At 41.7% G+C, this 13,448-nt stretch overlaps 3 protein-coding genes across 3 annotated transcripts in view; 2 read left to right on the top strand and 1 right to left on the bottom strand.

The window, feature by feature from the left end:
- Positions 1–13,448, bottom strand: part of LOC145449520 (tRNA (cytosine(72)-C(5))-methyltransferase NSUN6-like) — a 264,578-nt gene that overhangs the window by 235,781 nt on the left and 15,349 nt on the right. The window lies entirely within an intron of this gene.
- LOC145449503 (general vesicular transport factor p115-like) lies at positions 1,036–5,207 on the top strand. Its single transcript, XM_080327887.1, has one exon. It carries the CDS (start codon positions 1,279–1,281, stop codon positions 4,168–4,170), a length of 2,892 nt encoding a protein of 963 aa, XP_080184013.1. The 5' UTR covers positions 1,036–1,278; the 3' UTR covers positions 4,171–5,207.
- On the top strand, positions 5,236–7,439 carry LOC145449506 (WD repeat-containing protein 48-like). The gene has a single exon (XM_080327893.1). It carries the CDS (start codon positions 5,240–5,242, stop codon positions 7,367–7,369), a length of 2,130 nt encoding a protein of 709 aa, XP_080184019.1. The 5' UTR covers positions 5,236–5,239; the 3' UTR covers positions 7,370–7,439.

Below are 13,448 nucleotides of genomic sequence, written 5' to 3'. Positions count from 1 at the left end.
GCGTTGGCCGGCTGCCCGCGCCTGGTTTGTGACGTCGGGTAATGGCGCTATCACACGCCGTAGTACTCTAACAATTCAGCTGCGTGGTAAGTTGCAAATACGTCCAGTAATATAAATATAAGTTGGGGCCTTCAGCCTAAACACCTTTAGTACGAATTCAAGAAAAGAGAAATTTCCCCGCAAGTGATCACCAACGTGTGTTCTGTTCATGCTTTGTAACAAATCTATTCGGGACAGTACTTTCTCCTTAATCAGCAATTGAAAAGCTACCAAAGGAACTTGATTCCGCGACTACAGATAGAAATTCAGACCAATAATATATATCATTGTTCAGACAGTAAAGATTGATTGACAGATTGATGGATTTCCAAGTTTGTCGTGAATCGCAATGAGGAGCGAGTAGTGTTCGCGGACCGCAAGCGCCTGAGTGCCTGAGATTGAACCGCCTACCCTTGTTGCCGGCACTTTACTGCAATGATTGAATTTGAGAACATATATTCCTGATTTCTTCGTGGAGCGAGAATTCTGTTGCGACTACACTGCACGACCGACCGACCGACACTCTGAAATTGACGTGTCCGCTCTTGGGTCAAAGGTCAATCAAGTTAGCATTTTGGTGCAGGAATGAACAATACAATGCAGTTCAATGAGCAATGTGTTGCGAAATGACGGCTCTGTGTGCATTGTTCCGGTTTTGTTGTCGTGGTGTTTATTTTCTCAGACTAGTTCAATAGTTGCTCGACACCGCAGTAAGCCAGAAATGCACTTTAAGGCTTTGTATGGAACATTCAGATTTTCAAATTAGAGAAAATTCACAGCTGACTTTCTTTTAGCGTTATTGTTTGATACTATATGATGTATATTTGCGCGGTTTATGCTAGCATTATTTGTAATATGTCTCATCATTACGAATAACAGTAGTATCGATACCAGTATTGACTAATAAGGTTCTTGTCCAACGAAGAAACCTAGGTTTTATTTGAATTGCAACAAATACTATTGCAATAATATAGGTACCGGTACACTTACGTGAAATCTAAACATATTAATGTCTGTTTTATACTAAGTCAAGGAGGAACGGATATATTTTGTGAACTGTTTGGAGAAAACTTATCCAATTCAGCAGACTTAATACGTGCATAGAATAGATCATTGGCCTGCTGACTATGCTGTGTATTCATTTTTCTTGCATGATATATAATTGCTATGCTAACGTCCAGACTATTTTTTCGCGTCCTCTTGCAGGTAGTAGGCAAATAGTTTCTTTCCTGCAACAACATGAATTACTGGCGATCCTTTGTGAAAGGCGGCGAAGAGTCGCAGGCTTCCGGGGCTGAAACCGTGGCAAGATTATGCGACCGTGTCGCCTCGTCGACCCTACTGGAAGACCGCAGAAATGCAGTCCGCGCCCTCAAGTCTCTCTCCAGAAAATTCCGACAAGAAGTCGGCACCCAAGGGATGACTCATATAATAGGAGTATTGGCGCAGGACTCGACGGACGAAGAAATTGTGGCATACGCATTAGACACTCTCTCAAATCTGATGTCAACAGAAGCAGATGACGATGACACTCTTCCTCAGCCCGAGCTGGTCCAGTTTTTCGTCGATCAGTTCACAGCCGATGAAAAAAACGTGTCGTTGGTACTTGATTTTATTGAAAAACCTGATTTTGCGACACGACTTGCAGCGGTACGCTTGCTTGTATCTTTGCTGAAAGGGAAATTGGTCAAAATGCAAGAAATCATCATCACCCACCCTATGGGCGTTTCGCATTTGATAGATCTGCTTACTGATGCAAAAGAAGTTATTCGAAACGAGGCCTTGCTGCTGCTGATCGAATTGACCAGATCGAACGCGAATATACAAAAAATTGTAGCGTTCGAAAATGGATTTGATATCGTGCTTGGTATCATTCACGTAGAGGGTTTAAGCGATGGAGGTATCATCGTGGAAGACTGCCTACTTTTGCTATTACACCTTCTCCAACGTAACACTTCTAATCAGCAATTTTTCAAAGAAGGCTCATTCGTGCAAAGGCTCACTCCGTTTTTTGAAATCGATTCCGAATCGTTATGGTCCGCTCAAAAAGTAGCAAACCTTCACCTCATGATAAAAGTTGTTAGAACGTTAGTATCACCGTCTAATCCATCGAATGTTACCTCATCATGTCAACTCGCGATGCAGCAAAGCGGCATGCTGGAAAAGTTGTGTAATATGCTGATGGCTACTGGTGTACCCGCTGATATATTAACTGAAACTATAAACGCAGTTTCAGAAGTGATTCGGGGATGCACGACCAATCAGAATATGTTTGACTCGGTTTACGCGCCTTGTGAACCACCACGGCCAGCTATTGTGGTTTTGCTGATGTCAATGGTCAACGATAAGCAACCGTTTGAATTGCGGTGTGCTGTGTTGTATTGCTTCCAATGTTTCTTGCATTCAAACCCGATCGGGCAAGCGAAAATCGTGAGCACCCTTTTGCCGTCTTCATTGCAACCTCAGCATATTTCGTCCGGGCAATTATTGTGCGGAGGCTTATTTGCTGCGTCTGATCCGTTATCCAACTGGTGCTCAGCTGTAGCGTTGTCTCACGCTTTGTACAAAAACGTAGAAATGAAGCAACAACTTCTACGGGTGCAGCTCGCGACAAGCGCCGGCAACCCGCCGGTGTCTTTGATGCAACAAATTACAAATATACTACGGCAATCTTCTAATCTGCAGAGCAAAATGGGATTATTGATTCTGCTTTGTAGTTGGCTTACCGAATGCCCAGTGGCAGTGTCACACTTCTTAAACGATCCAGCGTCTGTGCCGTTCTTGCTGGGACAAATCGCAGAACATGGTAATGAACAAGACCATATTCTGCACGGTGTCTGCGCGCTCTTATTGGGGATATGCATCAAAGATAACGATGGCTCCGTCCAGCAACGTACTAAAGAATCCTTAATCGAGTTGATAGTAGCACGTGTTGGTGTCGAAAGATTTTGCGACACGTTAGACGCAGTCACGAAACACGATTTATATTCAAAAGCTTTCCAACGTTCACAACCGGTAGCTCCTTCTAGTTACGAAATGCTGTTCGATCACACTTTTACCAAGTTGTTCAAAAACTTGGAAGACAAAGTCATCAAGCTAGTCTCGAATTTGGAGGATGTCAAGAAAGAGGAGGAGTCAAAAGCTGCTATTGAAGCGCACGATTCAATCATTAAAGAATACCAATCGCTGATTCGGAGTCAAGATATCGAGCTGAAAGAATTGAAAGCGAAAGTAGAGACCATGCAAAGAGAATTAACCACAACGAAAGAACAGTTGGATGAGAAAACGTCTCAATGCCAACAGTTGAAAGATCAGTACAATGTGCTACGAATGACCAACGACAGCGGCGCAGATGGAGAAGCCGCGAATATTGTTTCAGATCTCCACGCTCAAATTCAAGATCTGAAGAAGCAAAGCGAAGAAAGCAAGACTCAACTCGCTGATAAAGACACGGAGATTCAACAGCTAAGGAACGACCTAAACGGTCTGGAACGCAGGTCCTTGGAGCTGTCCTTTTCAGACGAGTCACAACAGACTAGCAGACCGTCTGAAAACTTGAACGCTACTGACGATACCATCGCGGCGTTAAACTCTGTTAATGTACCTGACGATTCCAGGCTTCAAGATACAAGGATAGCTCAAATGGCCGCCGAAATTGATGACTTGAAGACTCGTCTCGAAGGAAAAGAAGCTCAATTACGGCACCAAGGTGCTAGCAATGCGCAGTACGATGATATCAACGCCGAGAATACAGCAATGCAAGCAAAAATACAGGAGCTTGAAAGTGCTGTTTCACAGCAGGGCTCAGAGAAGGCAAATCTCGTCGCTGAAATTGAATCTTTGAGGACAGAATTGTCAGATCTCAAAGCTAAGGAAGAGTCTCTCGTACAAAGACTAGACACTGCCAACAAAGATACATCCGCTGCCAGAGAAGAGCTAACCACTCTGCAGAAAGAACAGGAAGACTTGCTTATTATGATGTCCGATCAGGATGTGAAAATATCGGGTTACAAGGAGAAGTTAAAGAACTTGGGAGCGGAAATTTCGGAGGAGGACGATGAAGATGAGGCGGAAGAAGGAGAGGATGAAGACGTAGATGCGGAAAATGCTGATTCTGTCGCCACTGATTAAAATGTCCAGGTCTGAGTAATGCGGCCGTTGGTGACACTGCTGTTGGATTACAGAGTCGGGACTCGTAAACTGCCTGGATTGAGGGAAAGAATTATTTTGGGCGCTAGCCAGAGTCCCTGTGAAGTGAAGGCTTTGCTGCTTTACAAGTTTAACGCGGCTTGTGCTGTTGGCGTTACGCCTAGATGTTGTGTACAGTATTTAAAAAAGTGCTTATATGTTTACTCTATCATGATTTTTAGAAGTAGAAATCGGCGCCGTTTCGTTTGACTGTAAAGGTCTATCCAATATCTGATTGCTCGCAATTTTCTTGATTGTTTCATATGATAGTATGGGTTTCGCGTATCTCTAGGGCTGGGCTGAGTGATTCGATTCTGAATAGAGTCGAGTATTCGAATGAATATCACTCGTAAAGTCACAACAGCATGAATGATGTCCAAATGTGTACATTTTATGTGTTCTCGAAGAACATAATGCCAGTTTTATATCAAATCAAAGATTATTTGGCATTTTTTCGACCATACGTATTTCATTGCACTTTGTGACAACGACGTGAGTCGATCGCTACTTCACAAGTATGTCGTACTCACAAATGCACGTAGGTTCGTAGTGCATGTTTCATATGCTACGATACGACCGATGGAGGTTAACGGCCCTCCACGGCGGTAAACAGTATCGAAGCTATAATTCTCAATGATAATTTAACTATTGTTGGAAAGGGGCGTGTAATTTCAGTGCTCGCTACTTGATTTGAATCATTAGAATTAATCGGATCATTGCGCCCAGCCCGACTTATCTCTAGATTTTAATAGGGATTGATAGTTTTCTGCTGGGATATGGAGATATTGGAGATACATGTTTGCTTAGGGTTTCGAAGATCGTGTTTCATAGTAGAGTGTCAGAATATCTACGTTATGCCGATATCGCAACTTTATTATGTACTGCAAAATGGATTCCGGTGCAATTTTGTCGATGTTCTGCTACGAGCTCTATAGCCTGAATTGATATGCCATACTAACTAATGTGTGTGTCTCGTTCAGGTTTCGGTGTAGAATATGCGTGACACCACACTATGGCTAGTCAGCATCAACGGAACCAGGCGGAAGCCAGGAAGAAGATTCAAGTTTCCTTTATCGTGAGAGAAAAAGAAGAGAAATTTAACAGATCCGGAGTCAATTCCTTGCAGTTAGACTCGGACTCTAACATGCTGTACACTGCCGGAAGAGATTCGATTATTCGCGTTTGGGATACGGACCGCAGTGAACCCCGTTCTTCATCTCTAAACGATAGCGGTTATGTTAAGTCTATGGAGCATCACACAGATTGGGTCAACGATATCGTTCTGTGCAACAAGGGAGAAACGCTGATCTCGGCGTCTTGTGATGCTAATGTTAAAGTGTGGAATACGCACAAGGGATACTGTATGTCAACACTGCGCACGCATAGGGATTATGTAAGAGTGCTGGCTTACGCGAGAGAGAAAGAGCAAGTCGCCAGCGCCGGGCTGGACAAGCAAATCTTCATATGGGATGTACAGACTCTGACCGCGTTAACTTTAAGCAAAAACACAGTGGCTACTTTTAATGTGAACGGCTCTAAGCAATCGATATACAGCTTAGCGATGAGCGCGAACGGGACTGTTCTGGTAGCTGGTTCGACGGAAAGAGCGCTGCGTGTATGGGACCCGCGTACTTGTGAGAAAAAAATGAAGCTGAAAGGCCACACGGACAATGTAAAAGCGTTGCTTGTGAATCGCGACGGCACGCAAGTGTTATCCGGTAGTTCAGATGGCACGATTCGTTTATGGTCTTTAGGACAGCAACGTTGTATATCTTGCATTAAAGTGCATAGGGAAGGCGTGTGGGCGTTAGCTACTCCCGAAGGAGACTCGGTTGGGTCTTTTAACAAAATATTTTCGGCAGGCAGAGATCGTAGAGTTGTCTGTACTGAACTGTGCGACCCTGACATGAGCAGATACGTAGTCTGTGAAGAATCAGCCCCTGTTTTAAAGCTCGCTGTTAATGCAAACGATGGAAAAGAGGAAATTTTTGTAGCCACTACCAATTCACACGTTAACGTATGGCCTGTCAAAAATCCTGAAGAATCTACCGACCAACATGCGCCTGACACATACGAAGATGTACCTACGGAAGAAGAATTTCTCTCCAATTCACAGCCTGAATATCGAGAACCTACGCACACATTCCTGGGTGGCACTAGTATTTTCGAATATAAAGTGTTACCCGATAAGAGACACATACTCACAAAAGACACGTTAGGCTGTCTCGCACTGTGGGATGTTTTAACTGCTACTAAAGTAGAAGACCTTGAGGGTAAAGATTTGGAAGGAGAATATCAAAAAAGGAAAATGGTATTGTATGTACCAAATTGGTTTACAATCGATCTCAAGTTAGGCATGCTTGCTGTGCATTTGGAAGACCCTGATTGTTTCGCGGCTTGGGTCACGGAGAGTGTGTTTGCTAATGGTTCGGAACCCAGCAGAAAGCTGAATTACGGCGGTTTGATGCTGCAAGCCTTGTTAGAACACTGGCCCAATTCGTATATCGTCATGGAAAAGGATTCTGACGAAGAAACGGAAAAAATTGGTCAAGAAAATATGGAGGTCGATAATAATCGTAAAATAATCAAAGGTAACCAGTATTTTTCAGTGCCCAGTCATACGCCTGTGATATTTAGCGAGGTAGGCGGACGTAGCGTGTTTCGTTTGTGTAGCGGCGACGCAATAAAAGAGCCTGACTCTTTGGCGCTGGAGCATTTAGCGCCCGATTGGGTAATCGAAACCGTGGTCCATAAAAAGGTACCCGTAAAGTTCAACAACATGCCGTTCCATCTTTTGCCGCATGAGAGCTCGTCGCTGAAAAGCTTGAACAAAGAAAAGCTGTCTGCGGGCGACATGCTCGTGATGCAGAAAGTTTTGGATCACGTTTACGATAGAGTGCTGTGTGCCGACGATAGCAATTCTCATTCTTCGAAGAAAGATGAGAAAGAAGAGTCGGGGGAGGAGAAGAAGGTACTGCCTGATGAATGTAACGGTAAAAGCGAGAGCTCTGCGGCTGCGGATAAGCTGGAGCTGCTTTGCGACGATCGCGTGTTGGACCTGTCGTTGGATTTGAGAACTGTGAAAACTTTGATTTGGAGTAAACCAGTCGATTTAGTGATTCATTACCGTTTGAAATCTTGATTTTTTTTTGATTTGTGCGCATTTTTTTTTTCTATCTACTGAAAATAAAGGCAGTGATAAACGATCGTGAGTCTCAGTTGCAATTTTCTCGAAGTTCAATGCAATTCTACTATGCCACCATCACCATGAAAGACTATCACTTCAGTTCGGTTTTTTACCAGTTCAATACACCACAAAAATCGCGATACAATGAAGAGAGTTGTCAAAAAGACTTGAAGAAGTCTTTGAAATCAGACACCCACATTGGCCTGGGCCAGGGGTGGCCAACCTTTACGGCCAAAGGGGTCCCATGAGATTTACGAACCATTGCGCGGGTCTTCTTTTCGCTCAGAGCTGAAATCACCACTTTTCCCTCCGAAATACCCGCCGGAGCTTCACTTCTGCGCTAATTTGCGGCATATCACTCGCAATTTCCTCTAAATCTGACCTAAATTTTCAAAAAAGAGGACAAAATCTCAAAAAAGAGGACAAAAGGGCGTCCTCCGAGGACACTTTCAAAAAAGTCAAAAAAGAGGACAAATCCTCTTAAAAGAGGACGTATGGTAAGCCTAGGTAATGCAATTTTTGTCCATTTTTCTTCATGCAACATTTTGCAACTTGTTCGATTATTCATGAAAGTATTTTTGATTTTGGTGAAATACACGGCCAAATTCGACTGAAATACTGTAAATCCGCACTGAAGCAACGCTCTTACTGGTATTTCGGGAGCTGAGCCGGAAAGTTGATCTTTTTTTTAGTCAACCGAGAGCAAAATGTGGTCTTTTAGTGCAACTTTTGTGAGAAAATAAAAGCAACTTTTGTCAAAAATAAATGCAACGTTCCACGGATTTAACTGTAACAAAAGCTTGCCCTATTGATGACCTTTCTTTGTCGTCTAATAAGAGCGAACCGGATTACGTAACGGTGAAAACATGACCTATCTAAAATCGATAACAATTATGTCATTAAAACGCATTATACATTAATGCCACAACCGCGCGAGACGTGGAAATTTTTCAACCTTGAAATATGAATTCGGTCGATAATAATGGCACTTTCATATATTGTGGGTCGCCTCTGTATACAAATGGGCTCGTTTCGCAAGGAATGGATTATTTGGGATCTTGACATCAATATCGAAGATTTCAGCGAACATGTGTCTCGTGTTGTGACAAAGTTTCATCGCCGGCGATCTTTCTGCGAGTGTATAAACGCGAAGTCGAATGTTGGTCGACGCGTCCTCTCATAATTGCGAATTATAGCAAGACAATTCTGGAAATTGGGCGTATTTTAATTTTTCAGGAGGGGGTACCAATACTGAAAGCATGTAATCGAGTGACAGGAGAATATCAAGTCAAATAATTCTGCCACGAAATATTCCTCTTCATGGTCATATAATGAGAAGATCTGCGAAAAATGTGGCTGGTCCCTGGCTACTCCAACGCGTCGGAACAGATATTTTAGTAATCAACATCCCGCGTTTCTAGGGAAGGGATTGGCTGGATGACCGTGCGGTCGTGTCGTCCCTTCCCTGTCCATACCGATTATTTGAAATTTTCAAGTTTTCCTGTTGAGTCGAATCGTCTACTATCTGCCGATTTCGCGTTCAGGCTAATCGTCTTGGTGGCCTCCCTGGCCTAGGTGATGTAAAAAGGAGGCATGCACACCGAATGAAAAGTAAAAGAAGCTATTATAGAAAAGCAAGCTACAAAAATGGGGTGGCATGTCACGGAAGGCGAAATCAACCGGTCAGGTCGTGGTCCGGTAATCTTGAAGGCGGACTAGCATTCATTTAGTAGAAATTGTATGTAGTTCAACTTTGATGTGGACTGGACAATTTAGGGCTCTTCAAAATTGACTTTTTTTCTCAAATCGTACTGGCTACTTGATAAAATTGTTAGGTTACCTAATTTAAGCCTACACACAAAATTTGGTTCAATTCCAGCCAGTAACCGCTTTGCTACAGGAGAAGAAAGTTTCTATTTATTATATAAAAATAAATACCAAAAAATTTGAAAATTTTCTGTTCACCCCACGAAAGTGTTAGGCTGTCTATAGAAACGATGCTCACCAGATTTGGTTCAATTCCGACCAGTGGAAGCGGAGTTATCGCCGTCGAAAAATTTGAATTTGAATAAAATAGTATTTACGGTGACCGATTCTTTGTTTATATATTATAGTTGTGCTCACCGTAAATACTATTTTTTTCAAATCCAAATTTTCCGACGGCAATAACTCCGCTTCCACTGATTGGAATTGAACGAAATTTGGTGAGCATCGTTTCTATAGAAAGCCTAACACTTTCATGGGGGGAACAGAAAATTTTCAAATTTTTTGGTATTTATTTTTATATAATAAATAGAAACTTTCTTCTCCTGTAGCAAAGCGGTTACTGGCTGGAATTGAACCAAATTTTGTGTGTAGGCTTAAATTAGGTAACCTAACAATTTTATCAAGTAGCCATCCAGTACGATTTGAGAAAAAAAGTCATTTTTGAAGAGCCCTACTGGACATGCTGAGATTATTTCAGAAACAGCAGCTTCGAGACCGCGTAACATCAGGGGTTCCTAACACGGTTGTAATGACTCGAGTCGCAATTTTTCTTAATATAGTATTTACGGTGGGCACCACTATAATAAATAATCAAAGAATTGGTCACCGTAAATATCTACTATTTTATTTATAATCCAAATTTTTCGACAGCAATAACTTCGCTTCCACTGGTTGGAATTGAACCAAATTTGGTGAACATCGTTTCTATACAAAACCTAACACTTTCATGGGCTGAACAGAAAATTTTCAAATCTTTTGTTGTTTATTTTTATGTAATAAATATAGAAACTTTCTTCCCCTCTAGCAATGCGGCTACTGGTTGGAATTAAACCAAATTTGGTGTGTAGGCTTAAATTAGGTAACCTAACAATTTTATCAAGTAGCCAGTAGGGCTGGGCACAATGATTCGAGTACTCGAATCTGAATCGAGTAATTATTTTAATGATTCGAGTCGAGTAGCAAAAGACGATTTTTTCGAGTACTGAAATTATACGCTCATCGCAACTGAAAGTAATTTTATCAACGAGAATTGTGGTTTGGATGCTATTTTCCACTGTGGGAGCGTTGAAACCTTGATTGGGCGTATCGCCGCATACGAAACATATAGTACAAAGCTACGACCGTTACTGGAAAAACATTTCTGAAGTCGTGATCCCACCACAACATCGTCATAAAGTACAATGAAATCGGTAGGGTCGAAGTAATACCAAAAGTATCTTTAATATGCTAGATAACAGGCATTATATTCTTTGTGGTGGTACAAAAGGTACATATTTGAACTTTGACACATTGATTTTGTTGTGACGTCATAATGAGTGATACTCGATTACTCGACTCGACTCGAAGCATATTTCGTGATTCAGAATCGAATCACTCAGGTACTCGATTTTGCCCAGCCCTAGTAGCCAGTATGATTTGAGCAGGGATATATAGAACTCCGGGATGGCTGACTGCGTCAATTGCGTCATCGCCGTATTACCTAAGTAGGTCCCGATTCGCGCATTCAGTTTTGATGCACGTTCTGGTCAGCAGCTTCATCTATCTGTAATTTTGAGTCTTTGAGAGCGGTAGAGGCATATAATATCCATGTTTATGTTTTTTTAATAAAGCTAGAGGTTAACCAGGTTATGAGATGTTCAGGTAGTCTGAAACTTTGCGGTATTGGCCTTATTCCTTTAGCAGCAATTTACCGGTATACTCGCCTTCGGAATATCTCTGCTTCTGTAGTATCTTATGTAACATGTTTTGCTGCGTTAATAATCGTGAGAAGATAACAAAATGTACAATAATTTCCAACGTTGACATTGATATCAGCATTAGGATTTCGATTACGCCTTGCGGTATGTTTTTCATTTACCGGTATGTTATGCGAATGTATATCACCATCCAAGGTTGTACATTGTACTAGTACAAGTGTACATTTACACTGTGCCGTGTCAACTATGAAGGCGACCGTTAGGAGGGACTTCGTCTGTTAAGATCTTGTGCTAATATGTGAATATGCAGGTTGTGCTGGTATTGCAGGCTTACCGGTATTCCAGATCATTGCTGGATTATTCCTAGTATAAGAATTGGAGCCACTGAGTACACTACCGGTGTGCAAGATTCAAGAGGCATTTCAATTAAGGATAACCAACCATTTGAATCTAATACAAAAACAACACGTCAAGGTCGTTGCAGTTGTAAGTGTCCATAACAACTGTTGAATCCAATCTCTTGTTACAGATACTATTCATCAGTTACATGTCTGGTAAAACAAGGCAGGCATATATGTTTGTTAATGAACGGCACCTTAAGGCTACAGTACTGGAATTATACTTCAACAGAAGTGCACTGTTGTGAACTGCCAACGGCTGACTCCCAGAATATGGCCATGACATTTGTTGACCATTGGCTCTTACTGAAGCCGTGAAGATGCCCACTCCCTTGAATGGATAAGCCAGCACAATCGTCAGGACACGATACGACCCTGAGATACGGTCTGTCTTTACCATATAAACACTTATAGCCTATTGGCTATAGGCCTGTACGACGAAGGAAGAGAAAACTCTGAAGATTGCTTTCAATTTGCAAGGTTTCGTCAAATCGTCGCAATAACGCATGGAGCTCTCCTCAGTCGGCCCAAGGTAAGTTTGGCTGATTCTAGTGATACGTTATTAAATGAGCTATTTACATTAATCCTGATGTGGTTAGAGTAGTCTGCACTCTGCATTGCTACTTAAGTAACAGTCGTATTCCCGGGCGTACTGGTATTTAAACTTCCTCAAGTAGCTGTAGAAAGTGAAATGCCTGCAGGGTACTCAAGTTTGGAGATGGCTGCTTCAAAATTACAAGATGTATCTTCGAAAATAGGCAACACCTACTTGAGTACTGCAATGAAGTAGAAGTTCTTCACTACTGACCAACTCTGCATACATCTATATTCTATATATATTCTTAAGGTGAATTTGTGTCTCTAAATACATCATTTGTTCATTTTTGTTGCAGATTTCAGAAAAACAAACGCAATGTTCCAGCATTTGCATCACGTCAACAGTGGATATCCTGATATATTATACTGGGCACATCCCATTGAAATCTTGGCAAAGATGGCCACAATCTGAATATTTGTATCTCCTGCCTCCTCACCTAGATGTTTTTTGACATGGAATCATCTATCGCTCTATCGGAAAATCTGCAAGACAATGATACTGAATATTTCTTAACTGATAAATGGCATGAAAGGCTTCAGGAGGCCCATTCGTGATGTACCGTTAAGCCATGGTGGTAATTTCTTCACTGCGGTCATGAAACTATTTCTCGGTGAACAAAATATCAGCTGAATTCAACAACTGGGTCTACCGAATGCTTCTTAAATTGATAATGATATGTACCAAACTTCTACCCCCCGAGGCTGCATTTGAACCTGAAGAGAAGTATCAATGGTGTGTTGATTTCTTGATCAACTTTCATTGAGTGACATAGAAGATGACAATGCTGCTATCACAATTTCGAGTCCTTACAGGCCGTGCTATCTTTTCGTTATTGTAAATGCTCCATGGTAGGGGTTCATTTATAACAAACGGTGTTTGAAACACCATGTTTAAAACATGCTTTAAACAATGTTTTAAACAGAGGCCCTTTGAAAAAAATTCTTTTTATGTTGTAAAATTATGCCATAATTGTGTAAATACTTTCCAAAATACGTGTTGTATGAGCCTACGGACGATTACCACCCAATATAGCCGACTAATATCGATGTGGGATGGCTGGAACCCTCAAAATAGTCGGTTCAACAGCAATAGCACAGATATTTCGTCAAAGGAGCTATATCTACACTATATTTTCAATTGTCAATGTCAATCCAATATGACGTCACTATTGAATATTCTTGACGTCATGGCTTAAAAAAGACGTCATGGCTTAAAAAAAGTATGTTTTATACAAGGTCCTGGTTTTCAACATGTTTGTTTTAAATGCAACCCTATACTCCATGGTAATTGTCGATTAACGCGAATTGAAACGGTTGATTCAATCAATCCTATAACCCCCCCTCCCAGCTGCAAGG

Source organism: Botryllus schlosseri, chromosome 11, assembly GCF_051294905.1.
Source record: "Botryllus schlosseri isolate E-star chromosome 11, Bs_hap1, whole genome shotgun sequence".
NCBI classification, from domain to species: domain Eukaryota; kingdom Metazoa; phylum Chordata; class Ascidiacea; order Stolidobranchia; family Styelidae; genus Botryllus; species Botryllus schlosseri.
Note: the sequence above shows the minus strand (reverse complement) of the source record. Positions and strands in the feature narration are given on the sequence as shown.